Raw genomic sequence first — 11,293 nt, forward strand, 5'->3', positions numbered from 1 at the left:
TGAGTTCAGGGGCCTTGCTTTTACAAAGTTAACCATTTTACTGTAGTGTCCAAAACATCTTTCAAGTTGTCAGGCTTGGCAGCAAGAGCCTCTCGGGTGGATGCTGCAGTGTGGCTTCGGGAGTAACTGTTTGCACACGCGTTACCACTCCACTGTCTCCGTCATGGCTTTTGCGCCATCAGTACAGATACCAACATGAGCAACAGCTACATTTGGCTACATACGGACTGTTAGTGGAATTCCCGTGAGAGAGTAACAGTTATGTGATTGGATGTAAAAAAAAAATGTTTAGGGGCAGAATTACACATTTTTACCTTGCCAGCTCGGGGATTTGATCTCACAACATTTCAGTTACTAGTCCAACCCTCTAACCACTAGGCTACCTGCCGCCCCAATTATTTGACTAGGCTACCTGTATTTGACATTGTGTTACTGCGCTGAACACTAGATGGTTTAATTTTATTTTTGGAAGTGAAACGAGGCTACCAAGGTGAGAAAAAAAACTCGCCCAAATGTATAGCTCCGTTGGAAAAATATAAATGGACTGTTTGAAAATGTGAAGGAAATGTTTTATTTTTTTAAGTAAAAAAATATTTTTGAATGTGAATCACATTTTTATTTGGCGTACCCCAGTTTGGGAATACCTAGTGTAGATGAAGGGGATGAGACAAGTTAAAGAAGGATTTCTAAGCCTTGAGATAATTGAGACCTGGATTGTGTATGCCATTCACAGGGGGAATGGGCACAACCACATATTTAAGTGCCTCTGAACAGGGTATGGTAGTAGATACCAGGGCCACCAGTTTGTGTCAAGAACTGCAACGCTGCTGGGTTTTTCACAGTCAACAGTTTCCCATGTGTATCAAGAATGGTCTTTGATTTGATTGATTAAATATTTTTATAGTCAAGAGTTATGGTGTTGGGAAGTCTTAATCACATACAGATATCACATTTGAGATGCATTTATTTAAAAAGGCTGGTCCTGAATTTCAAGTTAGCAAGTCTGTACATAAAAATAAAAAAATGTTAGTCCCATTTAAATTTACATGGCAAGTATCTACTGATCAAATGAAATAAAATGTCCCTTTGGGGAAAACAAGCCCTGATAGCAATTTACATTATCTATATACAAAATGATGGTAAAGGCTATGATTTTAATCAAAGGTGTCAGGCAAATTAATTGTAAAGAAATCCCTGATATCTGGCAAATGGCTGTGAAAAGGTTCTCCATTTTGCAAAGCATGCCAAGCTGCCTATCATGACCGCCATTGATATTATTCTAGTTAGTATCTCTTTGGATCAAACCAAGATGTTATTCTGAAAGGAACATTTGATGGATCGATGCTGATTGCACTCAAAAATGACAACTGGAAGACAGATTACAAATAAATAAATAACCAAACAAATAAGGAGCGAAATCAGCAACCAAGTTTTGTCTAGTGGCATTACTCACTGCCTGTCTTTTTAAAAATTGGTTTTACTGCCAGATGATTCTGGTGTATTCAGAGTGGATATTCAATTCATTGCAGCTAAATTGTAGAACAATTTTGAAAAGGCATTTTGTGCCAAAATCATAGCCTTATGACCTATTCTAAATGCATACGTTCTCATTATGACATTGAGCTCCAAAGTAAGTAAAACCAGTCGATAGTCTAGAACATGTTTTTCCAGCCCAGTCAACCTAACTGATCCTTCATTAAATCTATGGAAAGACAGACACTGCGACAATATCAAGCATTTCACAAGTTTTGCTTCTCGCCATCTGACAAACATGTCAGAAGGAATTGTAGTTGATCGAGTTTGGTATGAGGGTTTTGTAGTGGATTGTTGATGGGGAGGCCAGCCCCCGGTAGTGATCAGGGTTAGTACCTGGCTTCCCGACAGGGTCAACACCTAGTTGTGAACTGTGGTTGTGCTGAGCCTGATGGCAGCGCCAGCACCCCATCATGGACCAGGGTTGAGCTGGCCCACCATTGTGCAGTAAGCCAGGAGAGTGACTCAACAGTGTGGCAGGCCAATGGCTCATCACAAACTTGCAGTACGGCCTGTTTGTTAGGCCAAGGTACAAAGGAGTGACAATGGATGCCATTTAAATACTATGAGGGTGGTTGATTAAGCAAGGGGATTCAGGTGATGCAGGCTTGTGGCTAATGAAGATTGAATGCAAATTGGGATGGTCACGGCTCTATGTCCATATATGGAGTTTTGGTAATGGCCTCATTCCAATGTGTGTCTGGGCCCATAAGGTGTTCCTGCTTCAGGGGTGCATTGCAATGTGAATGTTGGTGCCGATGTGTGGCATTCCTGTTCCGGGCCACATTTCAATATGAGCTCTGTACCCATATATGGAGTTCCTGCTCGAAGTCTGCATTCCAATACAGAAGACAATGCCCATATATGGAAGTTCCTGAATTGCCTTCTGAATCTCAAAACTCTCCTCTTGAAATCGATTTATTAACACGTCAATGGCCAAATGTCTTATACTTACATTTACATTTAAGTCATTTAGCAGACGCTCTTATCCAGAGCGACTTACAAATTGGTGCATTCACCTATAATATCCAGTCCCTCCAATACGTTTTATTCCCTTTCCACGGCAACATCAGACAGTTATACTTTGGTTAAAAATAATCTATGGCTCAAGACAGATGCAGTCTAAATTATCCAGCACCTGCACAGGATTATGTTGTTAAATTTGATATTACTAATGGCAGATTAATCACTAATAGCATAACTACAATCAAGCTTACTGAATACTAGGTTACTAATGCATTGCACATGTACACTGTTGCAGACCCTCTGGAAAAATAATAATTCCAATGACGAGAACAAAATCTCAAGACATCTGCTAAAACAAATATGCAGCTGCCAAGATCCAGGTTAGAGCTCATATTACAGCGTATGTTACAATGTAAAAGGCACGGGAAACATTTGTGAAACACCTTGTGAAACTTCACAATAAACCATGATGACAAAAACATCTGAATTTAGTCAAACTAAAAACAAAACTAAATGTTTATTCATAAATCTGCAACAGTTTGTCATTAAAGGAAGTCTTTAAGCTCCCACCTAATGGAGGAATCATTTTTTTTTTCTTTTTTAAATACTCCAGTTTTAACCAATGGCATATCCACAGCATTAGCATGTGCAGTGTCTCCAAGCATTAACAAAACCTGTTTGAAAACATTCACATCATAGTGTTGTACAGTAAAACAATGTGATAAATTGAGAAGGGGAAAGCTAATGAATGACCCATGTCAGACGTCCCAAAACACAACTTCTGGATTAAAGCAGTAACTCAGTGTGCAAAACAGGTCTGATCATTTCTCACACCACAGGTCACTACAGTGCCCTTTCACAGACAGGTGAGTTGGATATATACCTGAGCTACTGTATTTAGAAAGTGGCATTGTATGGCTGGGAGGAGTTCAACCCTGGTAAAGAGATAATCTCTGAGATTAAGTATCTTTACAGTTGGATGTTATATGGCAAGATGCTAGCCCTGGATGGATCTAGGACAAGAAAAGGGGACATAGATGACAAGTAAGAAAAGTAGTGGCAGTGTCAGAACTTTTTCCCTGGTCGCTTGCCCATGAGCACAGATACCAGTCCAGCTCACCTTGAAAGCACCTCTCTCCAAGCTCTTCAAAGACCACCTGTCACTGCATTTGGGACATTTCCAAATGCATTGAGTGAAAACAAAATTGGCTCAGGGGGAAGAAAAATGACTTGTCTTACACTATGTCTGGGTTTGAGACCAACCCGAGACCGTCTTTCAAGACTTTGTGGGCAATAGAACCACGCTGCTGGATATAGCCATGCACCATTGTGCTGAGCACTCCACCTCAATTTCACAGCTAACATCTGAGAAGAGGTTATTACAATAATACAGCAAGGCCACTGAATACATGAACACAAGACATCCAGAGGGACAAAGAAAGTACCTTTGAAAAGAGGGAAAACCAAGCCACTAACTAGTCTCCTCCAAATTCAAACCCAATGTTTCAGCATTCAGTAGAATAACACAATCATTATGATAATAACAACAGTGATCATAATAATAAGAGTATGAATAGTAACACTGATAATAATAATAATAGTCACAACTGAAGTAGTAATAGTTAAAGTCTGGGTGTGGTGGTCTGGATCATGAGGAGGTTCCAGTATTCCATAAGGGAGTGCTTTCAGGAGTTCCTCAGCAGATCCATACAAGTCATGAAGAACAGCACATGGCAGCAGCTCAGCACTTAGCAGCCAGGTTGCACTGTCCCTTATTTTATCGCTTCCTTCTCCAACCCGAGTGTCTAGTTATGTTTCCCCTCTTGTTCGTTTGCCTTGGGTTAATATTAAACATGTTGATTTTCTTCTTTTAGTGTTTTAATTTAACAGGCCTTTTCACATTGCATACTTCTGTGTCCATTCTCTTGCTAGTCTGTTGTACCTGTAAAACAAAATGGAAGGTTTGCATGATACCAGAAAAAAACTAGCACACTGGTATTCTTGAATATTCCACAAATAATTTAATGCATCATTAACCAGGTTTCCATACAACCTTTTTTTGGCAAGTTAAGGATTCATTTAAAAAACTCATGACAGGCCTGATTGAACAGCCCCCAAAAAATAAAAAACACTTTCCAACTGTCAACAAAACAAGGAGAGATCTTTGTGTCTGTAAAATTAATTATGCGAGAAAAGATGTGCAAATATTGATATAATAACCATCATATTGAAGTAAACTTGGAGTCACAATATGTGTGGTCTTCCCACTACAACTCGGAAAAGCATGCAGTTTATGACGCTACGGATGAAATAAGTTATGAACTTCACAGGGTGGTGAAAGTGCACGGTAATGAGTGGTGATGCTCCTTTCCAATAAATATCAAGGGTCTTATTCTGGTGACATGATGATCAATGCTTGGCTGCCGTTTGACAAAAAAAAAATCTTGCTCTTTTGTCCATAATCTCATCATGAAGGCTATCCTACCCACACTGTATCTGCGAATTGTTGGCTAGAGCGCACGTGCCAAGACCAGCGTGGGCACACTCGCAATGTAACAACATTTTCTGACAAAAACATCAGAGTTGAAAATGCAATGGAAACCCATTTAACTTGTTTTTTATTCAGTACATTATTCAGGTAATTTAACCACAAAAGTAATTTTTATCTATCCACAACAGGTCAATTTGATGGAAACATCTCTGGTGGGAAAATGCACATATTGTTTTTATGCAGATTTTAAAATATTCATATGATAATCTGTCACAAGTTGGATGGAAACCTATCTACTAATACCAATGTTATGGTGAAAAGACCAGGGTTGACTGAAACGTCGGGAAGAAATTAATGTCTATTGACCAAAACATTGAAATTAAAGACATTTAATTGTTTGTGGACTAGGCCCTATTCAAGAATACCAGTATGCTGGAGTTTCAAAGCAAGGGAATCAAATACTGTACTCACTTTTCCCTGTCAGCTTTGTAGGTGTGTGCAATCTCTGGTACAAGCGGGTCATCTGGGTTCGGATCGCAAAGCAGAGAGCAGATTGACAAGAGAACTAATAAAGAATGGAAAATAAAAATAATCAACTTGAGATAGCTGCATCTAAACCCCCTCCAGCTGCAGACGCATGACAACAGTCAACAACAAAAAATATCCAATATATTTTATTATCCAAAAAGTAAACCAATTAACCATGCATGTTCTTTAAGGGGAATGATAAGCCTTTAATACACCTACCAACAGCTCACATCCATATTGCTATGACAACTGTTAATCCCTCTATCTGAGAGCCATAAAGTGGCACATGATGATGATTGCCCTTTTCAAGTCAAAAATGATATATTTATTATTCAGAGAACTATTTGAAGTAGAAAATGAAAGACAATAATGGATTGCTGAATTTGATCCCTAATTGTCTTGTACATTATTACCTGGAGAGACATTGACTAGGTCAAACAATTGTTTCTTTAAAATGTTAGGGCAACTCAAAAATATAAAATTACTGCTTTTCAACAAACCACCTAAATTTGTATGCTTACAGTTTTAAAATAAGACAGAGGGATAATATTCTGTCTGGCTGTCATATGAAAACGAATGGTCCTCTGCATTATATTTAAATGTATTGTCCATTAATAATACGACTATATAGTTACACTGCATGTATTGCCAGGAAATATTAAATTCCAACCCCATGTCAGATCTTACACCAATATTCACAGGGGCTTACCTTTTGATACAGTGAGTGCAGGCGACCATTGCGATCTCAATATATCCAGACAAATACTTCCATTGCTGTTGATATTAGGGTGGTAGATCTTTGTCGTGAACGCAACCTGCAATTGAATTAAGTATTTTATAAACCAGCACTTACTTCTAGCGCTATGAATTGTGTTTCCTCATGTCAACTGATCTTATGTGATTTTTTACTCACCTTTGGTGGTTTGAAGGGGTAATCTGTAGGGAAGTGAATGGTCAAGAAGAACACTCCTCCCTGATAAGGACTGTCATTCTAAAATAAAATAAAAACATGCTTAGAAAGAGGATAAGAATACCCTTAAAGCTTATTGATTTCTAAGCTATGTGCTAATAAGAGAAAGGGAAGTTAAATCACATACCGGACCCATTATTGTTGCCTGCCAGTGAAACACTAAATAAAATTACAAATGGGTTACAATTAATACCAAACAATGCAATGTCACAGCCTTGCCCATCGCGTTGCTGCCCATCAAAAGTTGCCTAAAATGTAAGTATTGTGTATCTGCGCAAATCGCAACACTGAATGTCTGACAGACTGGAACTAACTGTTTAAAAAAAAAAAATTAAAAACATTCCGACGTGGCAAATATGACATTAATATAAAGGATTTATTCCCTAGCTCATCCCTACTTACAATCATCTCCAACTGGTCCCGCTGAGCACTGTGCAGGTGGATCCCTCTGCAAATCTGTCAGTTCCTAAAGAGATATTAGAATAATAAAATACATAAATACATACAGGCAGTGTCTAAAATTCACCTTTGTATCCACTACTAACCGATGTGGCCAGGAAGTAGAAAATTCAGTCATGGATATCAAATCAAAGTTTGTCACGTGCGCCCAATACAACCTTACAGTGAAATGCTTACTTACAGGCTCTAACCAATAGTGCAAAAAAGGTATTAGGTGAACAATAGGTAAGTAAAGAAATAAAGACAACAGTAAAAAACAGTAGCGAGGATATATATATATATATATATATATATATATATATATATATATATATAGTAGCGAGGCTATAAAAGTAGCGAGGCTACATACAGACACCGGTTAGTCAGGCTGATTGAGGTAGTATGTACATGTAGATATGGTTAAAGTGACTATGCATATATGATGAACAGAGAGTAGCAGTAGCGTAAAAGAGGATATAACTGTCATTGCTATATATTTTAGAAACAGATTGCTTTAAAAAAAAGATATATATAACTTTGCATAGGTAGTCACATCTGGGTCATATTCACTAGTGCACACCGTTGCTTTGCAACAAATTCAAATTTCTTAATGCACAAGTTCAGGTAGTCCCTCCCAGTTCCAGTCTATTTCTAGTGAATATAACCCTGATTCAGACACTGAGCAACAATGTGACAAAACCGACATTCAGATAGGGAAAAATAAATAGGCTAGGCCTACATCACAGTTTGATGACGGTTGTCTGGTTGAGCACGGAGTCGGGGTGAAGGTTGTCACTGCCAAATTAACTACCAAAGCCTCTTCTCAACTTTGACATTTAGGCTTACATGACCAGTTTTACTCAGACTGGTCTCATAGACTAGACGTAACATAGTAAATGTAATTCCGGGACACTAATTAGTATGACACAGTGCATTCGGAAAGTATTCATACCCCTTGACTTTTTCCACATTTTGGTACGTTACAGCCTTATTCTAAAAATGTATATGTATCCGCCCCTTCCATCAACCTACACACAATAGCCCATAACGACAAAGGAAAAACAGGTTTTTAGAATTGTGCAAAAAAGATACAACTGAAATATCACATTTACAGTATTCAGACCCTTCACTCAGCACTTTGTTGAAGCATCTTTGGCAGTGATTAAAGCCTTGAGAATGACGCTACAATCTTGGCACACCTGTATTTGGGGAGCTTCTCCCACTCTTCTCTGCAGATCCTCTCAAGCTCTGTCAGGTTGGACGGGGAGCGTCGCTGCACAACTATTTTCTGGTCTCTCCAGGGATGTTCGATCGGGTTCAAGTCTGGGCTCTGGCTGGGCCACTCAAGGACATTCAGTGACTTGACCCGAAGCCACTCCTGCATTGTCTTGGCTGAGTGCTTAGGGTTGTTGTCCTGTTGGAAGGTGAACCTTCACCCCAGTCTGAGGTCCTGAGCACTCTGGATCAGGTTATCTGTACTCCGTTCAACTTTGCCTCGATCCTGACTAGTCTACCAATCCCTTCCGCTGAAAAACATCCCCACGGCATGATGCTGCCACCACTATGTTTCACCCTAATGATGGTGCCAGGTTTCCTCTAGACGTGACACTTGCCATTCAGGATAAAGAGTTCAATATTGGTTTCTTCAGACCAGAGAATCTTGTTTCTCATGGTCTAAGAGTCTTTAGGTGCCTTTAGGCAAACTTCAAGTGGGCTTTCATGTGCCTTTTACTGAGGAGTGGCTTCCGTCTGACCACTAACATAAAGGCCTGATTTGTGGAGTGCTGCAGAGACGGTTGTCCTTCTGGAAGTTCCTCCCATCTCCACAGAGGAAGTCTGACAGAGCTCCAGAGTGACCATCGGGTTCTTGGTCTCCTCGCCGACCAAGGCCCTTTTCCCCAATTGCTCAGTTTGGCCGGGCGGCCAGCTCTAGGAAGAGTCTTGGTGGTTCCAAACGTCTTCCATTTAAGAATGATGGAGGCCACTGTGCAGACATTTTTTGGTACCCTTCCCCAGATCTGTGGCTCGACACAATCCTGTCTCGGAGCTCTACTGACAATTCCTTCAACCTCATGGCTTGGTTTTTGCTCTGATATGCACTGTCAACTGTGGGACCTTATACAGACAGGTGTGTGTGTCTCTTTCTAAATATGTCCAATTAATTGAATTTACCACAAGTGACTCCAGTCAAGTTGTAGAAACATCTCAAGGATGATCAATGGAAACAGGATGCACTTAAGCTCAATTTCGAGTTATGGCAAAGGGTCTGAATACTTATGTAAATAAGGCATTTCTGTTTTATATTTTTAATCAATTCTCAAAAATGTGGTCGCTTTGTCATTATGGGGTATTGTGTCTTGATTGCTGAGGATTAAAAAAATATCCATTTTAGAATAAGGCTGTAATGTAACAAAATGTGGAAAAAGTCAAGGGGTCTAAATACTTTCCGAGGGCACTGTATGTTACCTTTGGTATGGCTACATAAGACAGAAGGTGGTTGGTTGGGGTGGATGGGTGGGCATATAACGCCAGCATCTAGCAACCGAAAGGTTGCGCGTTCAAATCTCATCACGGAAAACATTAGCATTATAACTAATTAGCAACTAAATACTACCTTTTGTCTACTTTGCAACTACTTAACATGTTATGTAATCTTTCCCCTTTAACCTAACCCCTAGCTAACACTAGCCACCTAGCAAACGTTAGCCACAACAAATTGGAATTCTTAACATATCATACGTTTTGCAAATTTGTACAAAACGGACATCCACAAATTAATACATACAACACAAAAGGTAACACATACTAATTAGAGAGTCTCGGACTTCATTTTACATCTATCCCCGAGTCCAGGTTGGGTTTACTACACAGGCCCCGACTTAATTGTACCATACTGTGAAGTTGTTACACCATACCAAGTATCCCTACTCAACTTTAAATACATTGACAATACAGACAAAATACAAACAGACCACTGTCGGTTCAACTGTTCACCAAAAAGATATTTGAACTGTTATGGTCCACTAGCCGTGTACCATTTGAGGTAATATGGTATGACATCACTTGTTGTACATAAATAAGTACACTTTATCAATAATCTAGTTAGCTAACATTTTATGAAAATGCTGTCCATTCTGTTATAAATACACTTGCTTGCCACAGCGCCCCATTTGCTATTCCATATATGGCAACATTGGGGTTAAGTATTTGGCAACATGCAAACAGCTGTCATAAGTCACGCGTGCGCATTAACTTCCAGCACACTCATTCATTCAAGATGGCAAAAGATAGGTACCATTAGCAAGCTAACGTTAGCTTCAAATTGTACTTTCTCACCCGGGTCGCCAGACAAATACATGACTAACTTGCTTCTTTATTTTACACTCACAATGTGGTCATATTACTTGCACCCCAACCAAATGCCGTTAGGTAGGTACAGGCCCGTTACATTAGTTAGCTGCTAACGTTAAGTGAGGACAGCTAACTAGCAAGCAAAGAAATAATGTCCTGTTAAGCTAACAGCTTAGCATAGGCAGCATGAAATGCGTCAATTGCAAAAGGCCACCATTGGTTTCTCGTCTTTGTCTATCTGCCAAGTATTTTCAAGGGGAGCACAAACAAGTGCTTGTTACATGAAATGTGGCAAACGATATTGGAGAACCATACTTATTGTAAACATAGCTAACAATTTAGCGGACTAGTTGCAACGCAGGAAGAAATAAGCAAACAAAAACTCACCTTTTGAATTCTTTTCAACGCCATTGCTAGTTTAATTAGATATGGGTCTCTAATACACTTGGCACAGATACCTTGGGTTAAATTACGATGTTTTTCAAACCAGTCACGTTGTGTGTATATAAATAATGTAACAATCGTGGGGTTTTCGAATAAAATTGCAGTTTCCACGGTAGAAGGTTGGCTAGGTCTTGGTCGCGGTTTTGTTAGGTTTCTCACCCCCCTCTCTCCTTCCACTCACTGGCAGCATCTGCTGCTGGAGAGCATTTCCAGAATATCGCGAGACAAGGAATTAATTGGGCAGCTGACAATTTTTTGTTATTTTGATTTAAATTAATTTAGGCCTAAGTACCCTATCTCCTGACAATGAAGGCAGTTGCACATGACCATCGATTAATTGACTGCCCTACCTTTGTTAGAAAGAACAAAAATATCCTTTTGATAATTTTGTAATTATTGATTCGTAATTTATTTTGGTCAGGCGTGGTGCAGATTATTATTGTGCCTAATTAGCTGGATAAGAAGAACCAACAATTAATTTAATTGTTTTCGAAGTTGTTATCCTGTTTGGACCACTATGCCAAAGACATTCAACATCAAGCCTATTCCAACAAGACTCTGATCCTATTCCT

The 11,293-nt window shown here is 39.3% G+C and overlaps 1 protein-coding gene across 1 annotated transcript; it reads right to left on the reverse strand.

The window, feature by feature from the left end:
* Window positions 1-949: 949 nt before the first annotated feature.
* Window positions 950-10,918, reverse strand: LOC115200135 (ubiquitin-conjugating enzyme E2 D4). Its single transcript, XM_029762910.1, has 7 exons — window positions 10,665-10,918; window positions 6,891-6,954; window positions 6,616-6,647; window positions 6,432-6,509; window positions 6,228-6,333; window positions 5,462-5,555; window positions 950-4,441 (listed from the first exon to the last, which is right to left on the reverse strand). Exons 1-7 carry the CDS (start codon window positions 10,686-10,688, stop codon window positions 4,396-4,398), a joined length of 444 nt encoding a protein of 147 aa, XP_029618770.1. The 5' UTR covers window positions 10,689-10,918; the 3' UTR covers window positions 950-4,395.
* Between the last annotated feature and the right edge of the window lie 375 nt (window positions 10,919-11,293).

The sequence above is a fragment of the Salmo trutta genome, chromosome 9, assembly GCF_901001165.1.
Source record: "Salmo trutta chromosome 9, fSalTru1.1, whole genome shotgun sequence".
NCBI classification, from domain to species: domain Eukaryota; kingdom Metazoa; phylum Chordata; class Actinopteri; order Salmoniformes; family Salmonidae; genus Salmo; species Salmo trutta.